An 18,642-nucleotide genomic window follows, 5' to 3' on the forward strand; every position below is an offset into this window, starting at 1 on the left:
CACCTTCCTCGGACATATCGTCAAGGGCCTTCTCTGAATCCAGAAATAAGGCCGGTGCTCAGCCTCATAATAGCCATTAGCACGGAATTGAGCCAAGCAATTCTTGAACCCCTCGTCAAAGTAGACTACAGCCCTTCCGGTGCAGAGTCTCTCAAAATCCGAGGATTGAATGAACTCCTCCTTTTTCTGAGCCCATGTGGCATCGGCCTCCTCTTAATGCTTCTCTGCCTCATCCATCAAGCATTGAATCCTCAACTCGGCCTTCTTGAAGTTGTCTTGAGCACTCTCTAGCTAACAACGGAGATTATGAAGCTCAACATCATGCTCTGACTTTATTTCTCGCATCTGCTGGGTCAATTTCCCGTGCCGGGCCAAGATATCGTCTATGCTCTTGGCGTTGACCTAGGCTGTGGTTCGGGGCTTTTTGGCTTAAAGTACGTACTTCCTAGCCCAAGCAATGGTCTGACAAAAAGAGATACAAGTTAGCAATAGAAGACCACAAAGGGGAACGACATAAACAGTAATTTAGGATAGAAAGTTACTTGTATAATCTTGATGGCCATTGACTATTCAACTAAGGAGTCCAGGGCTGATTGAAAGATCCCTAAGTCCACGAAAGAGAATAAATTTTGGATATGCGCCAGAAATGATATGTTTGAGCTGCGGGGGTGGCAGGCCCCCTCCAGAATCATACCGGAGCCGAGCCTCTTCCTTTAATCTAACCTCATCGGCCTTGAATTGCCTCAGTCTTAAAGATTTTTCAGTTTGGGATTCAGGAGGACATGGTCCTTGATCTTCTCCTAAAGGTCCGGATGGTCCAGGCTCGGATATATATGGCCAGGTTGGGCTATGGAGTGTGCGAGCTCAGTTTTTGACACACAAGATCATCTAAATAATCTTTTAATTCTTAAACATAGGATTCATATGAGGAAGACATCTCAACATGAAGACGTAAATAAAATAAACAAATATGGCATACAAAATGCTGGTCAAAAAAGCTCTCGAAAATTTGATAGGGTAACAGCTCGAAAAGAAATAAGGATGAAAATGAAAGGTAGAAGCTCTTATTTATAGCTGGAATAGGGTATCCTGAACCATCCGATCATGATGTAATCAAGGGCCTAGATCTTGCTGGGTAGCTGTACAAATGCCTCGGGAACCGGGTTGTTAGAGAATCTCATACGTTCGTTCATGAACGGTTCTGATCTACATCTAGACTGTCCAAAGTGCCAAGTAAGATCCAACAAACACAAAACAAATACAAGTGGTTGAACAAGAGGGACTCGGATCCGACCAAACTCTTTAGTCTAAACTTCATTCTTCTTTTAGACTAAAGAGATGAAGGTACAATCGACGCTCCCTAAATTGCTATATCTGGTAGATCCAAGATCATCCTAGAATTGGCCCCGACCCAATAAAGCCCAGGCCTCTATATGTATCAAGGGCCCAGCTACCGAGCCCAGAAGTCTGAACCCATATGTCCGAGCCCATGAATCTCTAATAGGGCCGATCTCATCAGCACTGTTTACTAGAAGTCTGAGCTCACTAATGTGTCCGGGAAGTCTGAGTTCTAATGTAGTTAGGAAATATGAAGACACTTTCGTTGATAAATAAGAAACTCTGATATATACGAGATTTGATCAAATCTCATCAATATAAAGCAATATTATTAGCCGCCATCAAGAGTCCTAACTGTTGGGGTCACTGAGTTCTATCGATGATGTTTCTTATTTAAATAAAGTTTTATCTTAACAAGAATATTACTATTATAAAGTAAATAACCTCTTTTGCCTCTATAAATACCAGATATTAACTACGGTTATAAACACTCACAGTCTCTTGCTTACTTAGCACTACTGTATCTCACTCTTGAGTTTTAATCTTTAAATTAACAATGTCTTCAATGTCACTACATCCCACGTCTGGGGAAAAAGTAGAATGAGTACGACCTTAAAAGCCAAAGAGGAGAAAAAATATATCAATAAAAACACATTGGTTAAAATGCAAAATAATATTTACAACACTTCCTCAGTCTTGATTACAAATCATCAACACCTATCCCCACACTGTCAATTTCTGCCGTTTAATCACAAAAACTCAAAACTAAAGTATATTCTATAAATGTACAAGAACTAGGCATGTGGCACGATCCGAGATAAGCCTTTTGTCTAATATAGAGACCCATACACACAAAACATGACCATTATCAAACCAACTCAGCACATGGCTAACTTCTAGGCGTCATTTTCCAGAATGGTTGCAGCAGGGGAGTTCCCAGAAACTGATACAGATGAATAGCACTGATAGAGGCCTTGTCATATTCGTTGGGTCCGTTCTCTTTCCGATCTGCTGCTGCTAAGTTTCCTTTCACCATTTCCTATGGCTCTAGGTGGAGTACAAGGTTGTCCCCAGCGCGAGTTCTGGATTGAATGCGTTTTGGGATCATATTTATGTGAAGCAAGATATGACAGAGCTGTAACAACGTCGGCGATCATGGGTCGTAAATTAGGTTGCTCCTGAGCACACATTGCTGCAACAGCAAGAGCTTGGTACAGTCCCCTTGTCGGATACTGACCTTGGAGTGCTGGATCAGCTCTGTGAAAATTTTCTCCTATCCTTGAAAAGAGGTCTCGCCTAGTAAAAACAAGAAGAGAAATGTAAAAGTTCTAGAGCATTAACAATCATAGATTTTTCTTGAACTCGATTATAAAATTTCATCAAAATGTCAGAAAGTAAAATAAAAAATTACATCATGTGGTCAGTACAATCAACTCAAGTCAACCTTGAAAAAATCCAGCACCCAAACTCTGATCAGCAGTGAAATTAAAGCTTCAGCACAAATGGAAATTTATATCGAGTTACTCAAGTTCAAAAAGTGTGAACTTTTTCTCCAATTATCAATTAAATTCGAGTTTAATGTTCATTGATGCAATGACTAAAATGTCGTTAGGCCTTTATAAATACTGAACCCAGACTAAAAAGTACTCGAGCGGAGCTTTAAACGAGCTCACGAGTGACTAGGGTTTCTTGCACCTATGAACCTGTTAAAATGAGAACTTACCCATGCAACCGGATTGTGTTCTCCACCAGTTTTTGAATTGTCAACAGCTTTCCTGCCTGAAATAATCTCAAGAAGAACTACACCAAAGCTATATGTTAGAGTAGTTGCACGTCGAGCCAAGTGTTGACCAAGTGTTCACAATGAAACTCTATGTATAATGGATCTTTATTTTAATAATATTTGAAATTATTATTTTGGCACATCTTTATCTGTATACCCATGCTAGTTGCATAGATAAAGTCCTTGAATATATGAATAGTAGAAAGAATATGAGATGCTCATATGATGAGTATCATGAAACTCATATTTGGAATACTGTATATTCTAAACAGTTCCTAGTCGATTCAGCCGCCGCTAAGAAGGATATAGGCCGCTCGAGTTCGAACTAGTATCTGCGATGTGAGTACCATGTTACATTGGTAGGGGACATTGTGATGTCCGAGCATGCAGATAGGTGGTCCTTGTAGAGTGCACTGAACAACCCTCCATAAAGGACTTTCCAAGTGGTTCTCACTTATCGAGTGGAAACGTCATAGTTTATGGTTGTACACCATTAGTCCTTATGACCCGGGACAACATTGAGACTCTATGTGCTAGAATTACACTTTGACTTGTTTACCGACTCTCATGGGGTCATCAGGTGGCAAGGTTGGGTGTTCTGTCGAAACATATAGGAGTCGATGCATTGTAGTCGGGGATTCACCGCTTACCTTCGGGTATGGATATCCTATGTGTTCTCATGTATGTGTAGTATGAAATCTCTGATCAGAGTATGGTGGTAATTATGAAATGGGTTTCATAGATTACACCATCGATGCAACTACGACATGACACATAGTATCGATTCATTGACAACTCTCGATATACCAATGGTTGTCGAATCGGTCAGGATATATAAGTTGAAGGGACCGTATTGTACGCTATACATATTTGAATGGTTCTTGCAGGCACTATCATTTGACACCTAGGGAATCATGTAAGCGATGCTGCTAGGCGTTTAACATGATTGGTTGGGTACTATCAGACTTGAGTTCTGACATTCTTGTTATCAAGGAGTTGATAAGTAAGAATGGAGCAATTGGGGTAAGGACATGTTTAGTCCGAATCACATGGAGATGTGAACTCACGGCTAGTTGTATCAATGAACCATTGAGGGCCACACAAGTACTAGCTTTCTAGATCCCGTTGAGAAGTAAAATAGTTCAATGTGTTGAACGGCTTATAAAAGAGTTTATAAGCGTAAATAAAATAGAAGTATGACTTCTATAAGGAGAATGTAACTTTTAATCCTAAATTAAAAGTTGGCCAAACGAGTAATGTATTTGAAAATTGTGATTTTCATATACATTATTATGGACTAAATTAAATTAATTCAAGTGTTGAATTAATTAAACACTAGTGGACCTAGTAGAGTCCAAATAATTAAATTAATTCAAGTGTTGGATTAATTAAACAACATTGGGCCTTGTAGAGCCCAATTAGAAACAATTATTAAACTAGTGGACTTGAGTAATATCAAGTAAAGGTTAAATGGTCTCAAATGTGTTTGAGACAATTTAAATAAAAGTCAATGGGCCTTGTAATTGTTACAAGCCCAAGTAAAATGCATGCTTGGAAGGTGAAGGGTTGGAGAAACCTTTTTGCTTTAACTTTTTCCACAACCAAGAAAATACTCCTCTCCTTTGGCCGATTTTTCATGTTCATTTCTCCTAATTTTTGTTCTTCAATGGTTGGACAAAACACTTACTTCTCAAAGAAAAATCCTCATATTTTTCTAGTGCAAAATATGAGGGGATCTTCCTAGTTGGTGGTGGGCTTGATTTTTTAACAAGGAGTGTTCAAAGGGGAGGCTTGTAGATTGTCATCCTTGAAGAGCTTAGTTGTTTATCAACTAAGTTGGAGCTATCATCAATCTTGAGAGATTGATGGGTAAAAATTCTAAACACCCTATGTATGACATATTGTGTTTTGTATTTGCTACATATCTTAGTAGAGGTGTTCGGTTTTCTTGAAAATAAAATTTTAGACTTCCGTTGCGCATTTGAACACCTTATTCGATCCTCTTTCAAGTGGTATCAGAGCTAAGGATACTATTTCGTGTAGCATATACATAATATTATATTGAGGTCGATTTCTAACCGCATGAGATGAATTTTTGCAACAAAAATCGAGGCCGTCGTGGGGTGTTTTTGGGCAGCAAGTTGGTGCCCATTTCGGGCAGCTCGGGCTGCCCGAGGGGCTGCCTATGAGGGCTGCCCGAACAGCCCCTAGTTTTTAATAAAAAAAAAAATTTTTTTGTTGGTCGGAATCCGGCGACGGTGATGACGACTAGGTTTCTAAAAGTATTTTGGATTATCAAAGTGTCGTGGACCTTGATTTTGTTGGGCCATTAGATGGCTAACATATTTGTGAATTTTAAATAGGTCAAAATGTTTTTTTGATGAAAAATGTGTTTTTGGGCCCTTAAGTTTAAAATTACAAAAGTTGCAAATATTTTCTCATGAAATAAATAATTGAAGTTGGACTTTAGTTATTTATAGTAAATGGTGATTTACAAGAAATTCGGTTATAAATAAATTAATTGGAAAGTACACAAAAGAGTTTGTATACTTTGTTAATTTAGTTTATAATCGTGGCGGTTAGTGATTGGATCAAGATATATAATATTGGATCAATTGATTATTGTGATAATGAATTGATAGTGTATGATATGTGATATTATGCATGATGGATGATCAAAAGCCCAAGCCCAATTTGCTAGGTGTATGCTAGGATATTTTGTGTTGAATGATTGTAATAATTATCAATTTATAAAGTGGGCTTGGTTTATGGCTCGTTCCCACCCCATGAGATGTATCCCTATTTGCCATGGATATTTATTTGTAAATATTAGAATAGTGGAAGATCAAGATTGGAAGATGGTGGCCTTGATGATTATGAAGATCGAAAACATGTAAATATTGAAAGCTTATGTAATAGTTGCATTTGCATCCCTTGCATTTCCCAAGGATTGGACCTAGGCCCGTGCTTAACTCACACGGGCAATTAGTTTTGGGGCGATTGATCATCCTTGTTTTGTTTACTGTTTATAATATATACATGATATGTTATAAATAATGAGTATGTGCGTTATTATTATGATAATAACAAAGTTGCATGAATCCGACAAACATACGATCAAACATGGCGAGCTTTTAAATAAAATTAATGATGAGACCTTTCAAAATTAAAAACCCTCATTTTGAATAAGATTCAAAATTAATATCAAGCCCGAAAAGGGAAATTATAAAGTTGTTTATAATTTCCATGTCTTCCATCGACAATGGGTGCATGATGAACGCTATCCGTGCTCGGTGCTCGGCTCATATTATTGGGGGGGCCCTGGGTGCCGGTGCCGGAAAGCTGTGACATCCATTGACATGGTGATGTGAACTACGTGGAACTCCCATGATTTCGGCTCATATTATTGAGGGAACTCATGGCGACCGTCCATTAAGGTTCAACATCGATGGGTAAGGCTTGACACGTAAAGATGAACGACGTCATATTATTGGGTCCTAATCAAACGTGAGACAAAAGTTTGCGTAGAGGGTTGCATGGAGATGCAATTGGAAACTACCTTTTAGTTATTGTGATTGGCTGATATTATTCGGGATCATAATTCGCTAATTGGACCTTGCGTACCTACTGAGGAAAGGAGTTTCTCGTTTTCACTAGAGGGTAGTAAAAGATGTCAAAACAGTGGGAGTAAAAATTTATGAAGTAAAAGTCCATACGTCATATCTTACTAAATATTTTAAAATAGTCATTAACATTTATTTGTTTTACTTTTCAATACTTTTTTACAATGTCTTTGATTCGCAATCCGCTATCTGTAATACTCGACAAACACGTATTAACCGGACCTAATTACCTCAATTGGCTAAGAAATCTAAAAATCGTCTTGAATTTGGAAAGGATAGCGTATACACTTACTAAGTCGTCCCCTGTTGAGGCTCCGACTGACTGCACTCCTGAAGAATTGCAGACTTACAAGGAATGGTGTGACCAACACTTGAAAGCCAAGTGTTATATGCAGGCTTCTATGAAAGATGAGAAGTCGGTTCTTTATGTGGGCTCTTCATCTGGTACGAAGACTGGTCCACATGGGAAGGGAAAGAAGCGTTCTTTCCAACGTCTCAAGAAGAACGTGCCCTTGAAAAGGCAAGCTCCGAATCCCGTTGTGGCAGCCACACCAGTAAAGGCTGACAAGACTGCTGATATTTGTCATCACTACAAAAGGCCTGGACATTGGAGGCGTAACTGCAAAGAATATCTTGCCCAGAAGAATTCTGGAAACGGTATGTTCTATATTGAAGTAAACATTTCAATTAACTCTACTTCTTGGGTATTGGATACCGGCTGTGGCTCACATCGCTGTAATGATTTACAGAGGATGGGAAGAAGTAGGAGACTTAAAGAAGGTGAGACCTTCTTGAGGTTGGGCAATGGAGCAAGAGTTGCTGCCAAGGCTGTGGGAAATGTTTACTTATTGTTGAACAATGATTTTAAGTTGATTTTGAGAGATGTTTTGTTTGTACCAGATTTGGTGAAAAACATTGTTTCCATTTCTATGAAAGATAAAGATGGATATTCTTGTTTATTTAGCAGAGGTGTTTGCAACATTTACAAGAATGAATGTTTAATTGGTACTGGAGAACTTGAAAACGATCTCTACACCTTAAAATTGAAAGATATTCCACTAAACAATGTATAAGCAATAACAAAAACAAACAAGCGAAAACAAGATACTCTAAATTCGGCACAATTTTGGCATGCTCGATTAGGACATATTTCCCTAAGAAGGATGAACAAGTTAGTGGGAGTGGGCATGTTTGATATGTCTGATATTAATGCTCTCACGACTTGTGAATCATGTCTAAAAGGAAAGATGACCAAAATTTCCTTTAAGGGCCAAGTGGAGCGAGCCAAAGGGTTATTGGATTAGATCCATACCGATGTGTGCGGTCCGCTTAGCATCACCACTAAGCTTGGACATGCCTACTTCATCACCTTTACCGATGACTTTTTGCGGTACGGGTACGTGTATTTGATGAAATACAAGTCTGAAGCCTTTGAAAGGTTCAAAGAATTCAGAAGTGAAGTAGAGAAACAGTTAGGGACAAAGCATCAAGACACTTCGATCGGATCGAGGTGGTGAGTACTTGAGTGCCGAGTTCCAAGAGTATCTTAGGGAGAATGGGATTCTCTCGCAGTGGACTCCGCCCGCTACACCGCAGTTGAATGGTGTTTCGGAGCGTCGTAACCGGACTTTGATGGACATGGTTCGGTCTATGATGGGGTTCACGGAGTTGCCGCCATCCTTTTAGGGATATGCGCTTGAGACAGCGGCACTGTTGTTGAACAATGTCCATTCAAAGGCAGTTGATAAGACACCATATGAGATATGGATGGATAAGCCTCCCAAGTATTCTTATCTTAGAATATGGGGGTGCCCTGCTTATGTGAAGCAGGTAGTGGGAGATAAATTGGATAATCGATCCATTTTATGTTACTTTGTGGGATATCCAAGGAATTCTGTTGGATATTATTTCTATCATCCCCAAGAAACAAAGCTGTTTGTTTCTAGGAATGCAACTTTTTTGGAAAAAGAATTTCTATTGGATAGAAAAGGGGAGATGATATAACTCGAAGAGGTTCGAGAGACACCCACAATTATAGAACCCACACCCGAAAAGCCAAGAGAGGAGATACAAGCTCCTAGAAGATCTGAGAGAGTCTCGAGACCACCTATGAGGTATGGTCTGCTTCTTGAAGAGGGCCATGATGAGCCTAACCATGGATGTGATCCAAGGACCTTCAAGGAATCGTTATCTGATGCAGATTCATCCAAGTGGATTGAAGCACCGGAATCTAAGATGAATTCCATGCATTCGAACCAAGTGTGGAATCTCGTGGATCTACCTGAGGGAATTGTTCCCATAGGGTGTAAATGGATTTACAAGAGGTAACTTGGGGCGGATGGGAATGTATTGACCTTCAAAGCGCGATTGGTAGCAAAAGGATATATTCAAAGACAAGGAGTTGACTTTGAGGAAACCTTTTCTCCAGTTGCAATGTTCAAGTCCATTAGGATATTGCTAGCCATAGCTGCATGGTATGACTTTGAGATATGGCAGATGGATGTCAAGACAGCCTTTCTTAATGGGGATATTAAGGAAGAGATTTACATGTCTCAACCTGAAGGGTTTACATCTGTCAGAAGTGAGCATATGGTATGCAAACTTCAGAGATCTATTTATGGTCTAAAGCAGGCATCTAGGAGTTGGAACCTTAGATTCGATAGTACAATCAAAGAGTTTGGTTTTCCTAAGAATCCTGAGGAACCCTGTGTGTATAAGAAGGTCAGTGGGAGTGCTGTGACATTCCTGGTGCTTTATGTTGATGACATTCTACTCATTGCGAATGATGTAGGAATGTTGCAATCAACCAAGATATGGTTAGAGAGTAAGTTCTCGATGCAGGACTTGGGTGAAGCATCTTTTGTATTGGGAATATAGATCTATAGAGATAGATCAAGAAGATTGCTTGGTCTCACCCGTCCACATACATTGATACCATCGTGAAGAGGTTCTCGATGGATGAGTCCAAGAGAGGACATCTACCAATGTGTCATGGTGTGTTCTTATCCAAGTCTATGTCTCACAAGACTGATGCAGAGATAGCGGCGATGACACGCATTCCGTATGCATTTGCAATTGGTAGCATCATGTATGGGATGATATCTACACGTCCTGACGTGGCTTTCGCACCAAGTGTAGTGAGTAGATATCAATCGAACCCCGGTCTTCCACGTTGGAAAGCTGTGAAAGGCATCCTCAAGTATTTGAGAAAGGACCAATAAATTGTTCTTGGTCTATGGAGGTGGGGAACTGAAATTGGAAGTGTAGAACCCGTAAATTAGACTACGTATAAGCCATGCATAATTCTAGTATTTTAAAATGATTTTATTGCATGAGTATTTAAATGCTTTTCTTTAAAGTTAATTATTTTATGCAGTCGTTTAAATTTTTATCTTTTCAGTAATTCAGTGAGGTCGGACTGGAGTTGGAGTTTCGAGATAAAATTTAAGATTCAGAAAACATTTCCAGAATTTATTTTAGCTAGCAAGTAAGTTAATTTAAGTAATAAGGAGGTTTAGGGATTTATTTAAACAACTTGAGGTGAGTAGAAAGTAAGTTCATTTAAGTTCCAATAATTAAGGGGTTAATTCACTAAATTATTTAAAGGATAGGTAAGGCTTTAAAGAGTTATAAATTTACTAAATAATCAACATTTCCCCTTCATTTTATTGTGTAAATTTCGGCCCCTAGATGATTAAGCAATGCCTTGCCAACTCATCATCTTTGACCCATTCTTTGTTAAGTTTAGCATGCAAACCTTTTTAATTATTGATCAACCTTAATTAATTAATATTAGAGCTTATCCTAACCTAGTCTAGCATGAGAGAATCGGCCACCTCACCTCCATTAACACCCCAACAAATATTTGATATCAAACCATAATTCAAATTTCAAATTTGTAGACTTGGTCTTGCTTTGTTCCCTATATTTTGCACCCATCTCCCTCACTCCCCTAACCAATATTCTCCTCCCCTATCCACCGAAATCAGAGAGCATTTTCAGAGTGTAAACCGTGGGATTCAGAGCTAAAACAAGAGAGGAAAAAAAAATTCAGTAGCAAGCTAGGTAGAAAGCGCTCCACCTCCTCCGCGCCGAATCGTCTTATTCTTTCGTTTTTCTTTCAAAACAAAACCAGGCATGCATATATTCTTCCTTGACTCTTCAATCAAGTCCTACTAGCATTATTTAACATTACATGATCATATTTTGATAGCCAAAAACCGAAATATATCAAGCAATTTTCAGAAAAACAAACATGCAGTTTTCGGATTTCATTGTGCTCCTCACGGGTTTCATTGGTTTTGATGGTTTCAGGTATTGGTTCGATTCCAGGCTCCCAAGGCGACATCTAGACATGTAATAGGATGCATTAGGACCATGTTGGTCCATTCATTTAAACCCATGTTCGCTGGAAAGCAAGAAAATGACAGCAACTCCACCTTTTGTCCATTTGAGTTTTCGAATTTCAGTTTTTTGCTGTCATATAGGAAATGATTCTGATCATGACTGCCACAAGGCCTATAGCCATGGTTAGATCACTTCCCTAGCATGTCTAAGACGTGCCTAAGTCGTCCTTTTGGAGGCTTGGTCCATGGTGAATCAGTTTTTACAAAATAACACAAGAACAGCCCCTCCCCATTTCGGCTTCCTCATGTTTACACCTTATATGTTTCAACAATGGTGGAATGGTGTGGATCTTGATTGGCCTATGGCCCTTAGCCACGGTTCATACCATACCCCAAGATGTCTAGATCATGCCATGGTCAATCAAATGGCCACTGGAACGACGCGAGACAACAAACGAAGCACAACACCACACACGCATACAAGGTGTTCTCGGGTGAACCTTTCGGGTTACTTCTGGAATGGTGCGAATTGTGGCTGGCCTAGGGCCTTTAGCCATGGTTCAAATCATTCTTTGGGATTTTGGTAAGAGTCTCTGGTCGGTGGTTCAAGTCCCAATGGCCGGTAGTCTCGAAAACGACACAAGAAATGCGATTGCACAGCTGCTGTAATTTGACAGCAAGTGGTGCTGTTGTTCTCAGGCGTGTTTCGAATTCTCGGTTGGCTTTTAGCCTATGGCCTTGGACTGGACAGGGCCTCATCGAGTTAGGAAGGTCATGTTTTTGGCCGTTCGTGATTCGGATCATTTTTGAGGTCGTACGAGAATTTACGGTGCGATGTGCCAAATTGACTCTCGAAAGAGCGTTTCATGTTTTGGCCTCCATCCACCTAGATTTCGACCCTCACCATTTTAGGGGTATTACTTCATCATTTTAGGCGTATTTTAATCATGACTACTTGATGTTTCGGTATTGGTTCGGGTTGGTACAGAGTCATGATTAAATACGAAGTAGTAGGCGCAATTGTCTCAGTTTTCGAATTAAATTGCATAGTTTGGTCAAGTAAAAGCTATTGCATATTTTTCATGGCATATGTAGGTTGCAGCGAGCCTGGGAGCGATCCAATCCATTCAGTAAAATTATTGCATGATATTTAATTATGTTGATTAATTATATTACGTGCAAAAATATTCATTTTGAGATTTATGCGATATTGCTTGTGGTCACTTTACTATCATGATTAAACCCGTTCGCCAGTTACCGGTCCGGTCGCCAGTTACCGGTCAGTTCAGTTGTTTCACCCAGTATACTATGGCAGTAGTCTGATCAGACGTACATTATTAAACCCGGTCGCCAGTTACCGGTCAGCTCAGTTCAGTTCAGTTCAGGGACCACTTGCGTAGACCATAATCTCACCAGAAAATTATTACATGCTATTTCAGTACAGGGCTCCAAGCAGCAAACATTTTCACTATGATTTTCAGTTCAGTTATGCACGTATTATAATTGCTCATGACAAGTTATTTTCACATTATGCCTCATGACATGATATTTTTATCCCATGCAAAATTTTACTATTTATTTACTTGTTATTTACGATATATGCATGTTGAGTTTTTAGACTCACTAGACTTGATTGTTGTAGGTACTGATGATGTCGGGACCGAGGGCGGGGACCAGTGAGCCAGCTCGAGTCGGCAGTAATAGGACCCAAGGACCTCAGTTCAGCATTTATTATTATTTGATTGCTCAAACATTTTGATTGTCGTTGGATAAACTTTTACTGTTATTTCGAAAATGTTAATTTCTTCCGCCTGCCATTTTGAACATCAAAATTTATTTATCAGTTCATTTATGAATGAGGCAATTTTAATTATTTAAAAAGAAAATTTTAAATTTTTCCGCAAAGTTTCAAACACGGATTTATAGGCCTCTACAGGAAGGCTATACCGACTCTAGCTTCCAAAGCGATATCGATGACTCGAAGTCAACCTCTGGATTTATATTCATGCTCAATGGTGCTGCTGTCTCTTGAAAGAGTTCCAAGCAAGACAGTACACGGATTCCACCACTGAGGCCGAATATATAGCTGCATCAGATGCAGCAAAGAAGGCTGTTTGGATAAAGAATTTCGTCCAAGAGTTGGACGTCATTCCTAATAGATTTGCTTCTGTCTCGGTGTTGTGTGACAACACGGGAGCTATAGCTCAAGCAAAGGAGCCAAGGTCTCATCAGAAGTCCAAACATGTATTGAGAAAGTACCACATCCTCCGAGAGATTGTGGAAATAGGAGATGTCTCGATTGACCAAGTCGGCTCCGCAGATAATGTTGCTGATCCACTAACTAAGCCTTTACCTGGACCATTATTCGAGAAGCATCGCGAATCGATGGGTTTGAAGCATATGGGTAGTTGGCTCTAGTGCAAGTGGGAGATTGTTAGAGTAGGTGCACGTCGAGCCAAGTGTTGGCCGAGTGTTCACAATGAAACTCTATGTATAAACGATCTTTATTTTAATAATATTTGAAATTATTATTTTGGCACATCTTTATCTGTATGCCCATGCTAGTTGCATAGATAAAGCCCTTGAATATACAAATAGTAGAAAGAATATGAGATGCTCATATGATGAGTATCATGAAACTCATATTTGGAATACTGTATATTCTAAACAGTTCCTAGTCGATTCAGCCGCCGCTAAGAAGGATATAGGCCGCTCGAGTTCGAGACTAGTATATGCGATGTGAGTACCATGTTTCATTGGTAGGGGACATTGTGATGTCCGAGCATGCAGATAGGTGCTCCTTGTAGAGTGCACTGAACAACCCTCCATAAAGGACTTTCCAAGTGGTTCTCACTTATCGAGTGGAAACGTCCTAGTTTATGGTTGTACACCATTAGTCCTTATGACCCGGGACAACATTGAGGCTCTATGTGCTAGAATTACACTTTGACTTGTTTACCAACTCTCATGGGGTCATCAGGTGGCAAGGTTGGGTGTTCTGTCGAAACATATAGGAGTCGATGCATTGTAGTCTGGGATTCACCGCTTACCTTCGGGTATGGATATCCTATGTGTTCTCATTTATGTGTAGTATGAAATCTCTGATCAGAGTATGGTGGTAATTATGAAAGGGGTTTCATAGATTACACCATCGATGCAACTACGACATGACACATAGTATCGATTCATTGACAACTCTCGATATACCAATGATTGTCGGAATCGGTCAGGATATATAAGTTGAAGGGACCGTACTGTACGCTATACATATTTGAATGGTTCTTGCATGCACTATCATTTGATACCTAGGGAATCATGTAAGCGATGCTGCTAGGCGTTTAACATGATTGGTTGGGTACTATCAGACTTGAGTTCTGACATTCTTGTTATCAAGGAGTTGATAAGTAAGAATGAAGCAAGTGGGGTATGCTCATATAAGGACATGTTTAGTCCGAATCACATGGAGATGTGAACCCACGGCTAGTTGTATCAATGAACCATTGAGGATCACACAAGTACTAGCTTTCTAGATCCCGTTGAGAAGTAAAATAGTTCAATGTGTTGAACGGCTTATAAAAGAGTTTATAAGCGTAAATAAAATAGAAGTATGACTTCTATAAGGAGAATGTAACTTTTAATTTGAGGAAGTGTTCCTAAATTAAAATTTGGCCAAACGAGTAATGTATTTGAAAATTGTGATTTTCATATACATTATTATGGACTAAATTAAATTAATTCAAGTGTTGAATTAATTAAACACTAGTGGACCTAGTAGAGTCCAAATAATTAAATTAATTCAAGTGTTGGATTAATTAAACAACATTGGGCCTTGTAGAGCCCAATTAGAAACAATTATTAAACTAGTGGACTTGAGTAATATCAAGTAAAGGTTAAATGGTCTCAAATGTCTTTGAGACAATTTAAATAAAAGTCCATGGGCCTTGTAATTGTTACAAGCCCAAGTAAAATGCATGTTTGGAAGATGAAGGGTTGGAGAAACCTTTTTGCTTTAACTTTTTCCACAACCAAGAAAATACTACTCCCCTTTGGCCGATTTTTCATGTTCATTTCTCCTAATTTTTGTTTTCAATGGTTGGAGAAAACACTTACTTCTCAAAGAAAAATCCTCATATTTTTCTAGTGCAAAATATAAGGGGATCTTCCTAGTTGGTGGTGGGCTTGATTTTTGAACAAGGAGTGTTCAAAGGGGAGGCTTGTAGATTGTCATCCTTGAAGAGCTTAGTTGTTTATCAACTAAGTTGGAGCCATCATCAATCTTGAGAGATTGATAGGTAAAATTTCTAAACACCCTATGTATGACATATTGTGTTTTGTATTTGCTACACATCTTAGTAGAGGTGTTCGGTTTTCTTGAAAATAAAATTTTGAACTTCCGTTGCGCATTTGAACACCTTATTCGATCCTCTTTCACTATAGACTTCTGATTTCAGAGTCAGCTGTCCTGTCATCGCATACTCAGGTGCACAATATCCACATGTACCCATAACCCTCGTGGATACATGTGTGTTATCCCCAACTGGGCGGAGCTTGGCTAACCCAAAGTCGGATAGCTTCGGATGATACCCTTCACCAAGCAAAATATTTGAGCATTTCAGGTCACGGTATATAACAGGAGGGCTAGCTTTGTTATGTAAATACTCCAACCCTTTCGCTGCTCCAGCTGCTATTCTCATCCTTGTGTTCCAATCAAGCTGTGTCCTACCCGGCACTGGATCTGCATAACAAAATTTGCAAGTCTTTAACGATTTATAGCATCATTTTAGGTATAACGTATTGATGAAATAAGATTAATTATGTAACATACCATTTAGATGTTCATCCAAAGATCCCAGAGGCATGTATTCATAAACCAGAAGCCTCTGGTCTCCATCAGCGCAGTAGCCAATTAAATTTACGAGGTTCGGATGATCTAATAGACATAACATCAAAACCTCGACTAGAAACTCTCTGTTTCCCTGAAGCCCATTTCGATCAAGCTGCTTGATTGCAACAACCTAAAATGAATGCAACAGGTCTTTTTAGAAACATGCTAGTTCTTAACCAGCAACAACCCACGACACCAAAGCAAAAGAGAAATAGCCTTCATTAAAGTAAACAATGAGATCGGTTATCTAATCCACGTACTTGATTTGAGCTTCCCAGCTGTCCTTTGTACACTCTACCAAAGCCTCCCTCCCCAAGTAGACAATCACCACGAAAATTTCTGGTAGCAGCTGCCATCTCGCGGAAAGTGAAAATCTTGGCTGCAATTTTATTGGAGGATCCATCCTTAGGGACACTGTCAAATTTACCTGAACACAAATGACATATTATATACTAACAGAATAACTACCGAAGTCGAGGAGGACAAGGGATATTTCTACCTCATACCCATAGGAGAAGGATATAGAAAATCTCACCAAACCACCTACAGTATTTATACATCAATACAGAAATGCAATATTCAAAGAGCAAAATACTTATAAATTTGAGGTGTATACAACGAGAATTCGTCCCTGATATGATAGTTTGTTTGCTAAACATCCAAAACCCCTTCAAAGTTCATCCAATCTGAAAATCCCATCACAAAAATCTTAAAGAAACCTCTAATTCACCAGGGAGATCTGAAAACCAACGAAAAAACAAATTTCAACTCACTCAGAAACAATCAGGCATCGGACCAAAAGGGATGCCACAAAAGAATCAAACTTTTTCAGATATTTCAAGAAAGACAGCATATTTATTCAAGAACCCTTGGACATTATTCGACCAAACACATAAACAAATAACGAGCTAATAAAGATAACTTCTCTCTACAAAGAAATTTCTACTTCAAAAAAAAGAATAAATCCCTTTAAATCAAGAGACTGCACCTGAAGCAGGTCGGATTTGTTCAAGAGACTGATTCTTCTTCCTCTTCTTCGAGTCCAGCTTCGATTTTCCTGCGCAGAGAAACCATCCACCCATTGCTCTTTCTCTCACACACTCACACACGCGCACAAACAGCTGGAGAGAGAAGGAGAAGGTTTGATCAAGTGTGATGACACGACGAAACGAGAATATTCACAGTGCAAATTCTTTTCAAGTTTTATAAAATTAATTTATGAATTTTTTATTTTATTGCAATGATGTTTGATGTCATCTCTATTTCTTTAAGTTTTTTTATATTCATTTTTTTTTATCATAAAGTATTTTGATAAAGTTAGAAACAATAAAAAAAAAATTGCATAATAAAATCTTTCTAACTTGTAACATTCGACTAGTTGGTTCATCCATGTTTTACTAGTTTTTCACTTCATCAAGTTTCGATTTCATTTCTTTTTGTTATACAAATCGGAATATAAATGGCTAGCATTCACCAATATGTCAAAAATTGTAGTATCTCGGGGTTGAATTGAGAATCTAATAGGAGTGAAATCAGTTTCGATCAAATTCAGTTGAATTTGAAAATAATTAAGTCCCAACCTCAGTTAAATTTGAAACGAAACGTTTTAAAATATTTTACATTTTAATAATATGATGAAATTATTAATTGTATATATTAAATTATGCAATTTTTCTATTTTTTTTTAAGATGAAGCAGTAATTAAATTGCAGTGTATTAAATATTACGAAGAACAAAGGATGCAAATTATGTCATATGTCACCTCATCTCAGTCACTTTGTCGGCAATTATTTGTGCTAAATGCACACAATTAAAACACGCTTACAATTGTTGATTGCGAAAACATAATCATAAATCAAATTTTCTAAATTTAGTAATATATATTAGGATGGTTGTCATTCTATCTAATAAAATTATAAATAATACTAACGATATTGTTAGTAATTGCACTTTTTTGTAGTCCATAAAAGTAGAATATTTGAACTTGATTTTGATATTAATATTGTTTTTCATTTTATCAAAATTTATAAGTTACGATAACGATTGAAATCCATTAAATAGTGTAATAATTTAAACATCAAGTGTAGATCACTCTGTTAAAAAAACAATTATTGTACACACATATATTAAATTATTAAATATAAGATGTTAGGAAAACAATCAAAAAAATTTCTACTGACATACTTCTTTTTTATTGTCCTTGTTTAATGAAATATAAACCGTATCCTTCTCTAATGAAATATTAGTAAATAACGTGTGTGTAAAATTATAATAATAATTTATATAAGATATTTTTATTTTATTAAATGTTTAAATTTATCTTTAATTTAATAATAATTGATAGAAATCAGTGAGAGGTCATAGTGCAATTTGAGATAGGTAATATTCAAAATAAGTTGTGGTAATTTTGAGAAAAAATGCAGGTGTAAGAGTAATTTAGGAAATAATAGATGTTGTTCTCTAGGTGACAGAATTTTTATATAATAGTATAGATAAAAGTGGAACATGAGAATTGATAAAGGAAAAAATAATTATTTGAACATAATGACACTATATTACAAAATCTTATATACTTTTTTTAAAAAATAAAATCTAGTATGCTTATATTACAGTTTATATCAAAATTATTATTGTATAAACACATCCACGTGCCATATTATTTATTTA

General features: G+C 37.9%; 1 protein-coding gene across 1 annotated transcript; it reads right to left on the bottom strand.

Moving 5' to 3' along the window:
• Positions 1–1,976: 1,976 nt before the first annotated feature.
• Positions 1,977–17,168, bottom strand: LOC142505572 (putative serine/threonine-protein kinase PBL7). Its single transcript, XM_075618609.1, has 5 exons — positions 16,964–17,168; positions 16,236–16,402; positions 15,916–16,105; positions 3,062–15,825; positions 1,977–2,634 (listed from the first exon to the last, which is right to left on the bottom strand). The coding sequence occupies exons 1-4, from the start codon at positions 17,055–17,057 to the stop codon at positions 15,440–15,442; spliced, it is 837 nt and encodes a 278-aa protein (XP_075474724.1). The 5' UTR covers positions 17,058–17,168; the 3' UTR covers positions 1,977–2,634; positions 3,062–15,439.
• Between the last annotated feature and the right edge of the window lie 1,474 nt (positions 17,169–18,642).

The sequence above is a fragment of the Primulina tabacum genome, chromosome 10 (assembly GCF_025594145.1).
Source record: "Primulina tabacum isolate GXHZ01 chromosome 10, ASM2559414v2, whole genome shotgun sequence".
Taxonomy (NCBI): domain Eukaryota; kingdom Viridiplantae; phylum Streptophyta; class Magnoliopsida; order Lamiales; family Gesneriaceae; genus Primulina; species Primulina tabacum.

Excerpts from the sequence above, each read along its gene's own strand:
- LOC142505572 (XM_075618609.1), bottom strand. The coding sequence starts at position 17,057 with ATGGGTGGATGGTTTCTCTGCGCAGGAAAATCGAAGCTGGACTCGAAG. Across the intron at positions 16,403-16,963 it reads ACAAATCCGACCTGCTTCAG|GTAAATTTGACAGTGTCCCT; the intron begins GTGCAGTCTCTT and ends ATTTGTGTTCAG. Across the intron at positions 15,826-15,915 it reads TTTGGATGAACATCTAAATG|ATCCAGTGCCGGGTAGGACA; the intron begins GTATGTTACATA and ends TTTGTTATGCAG.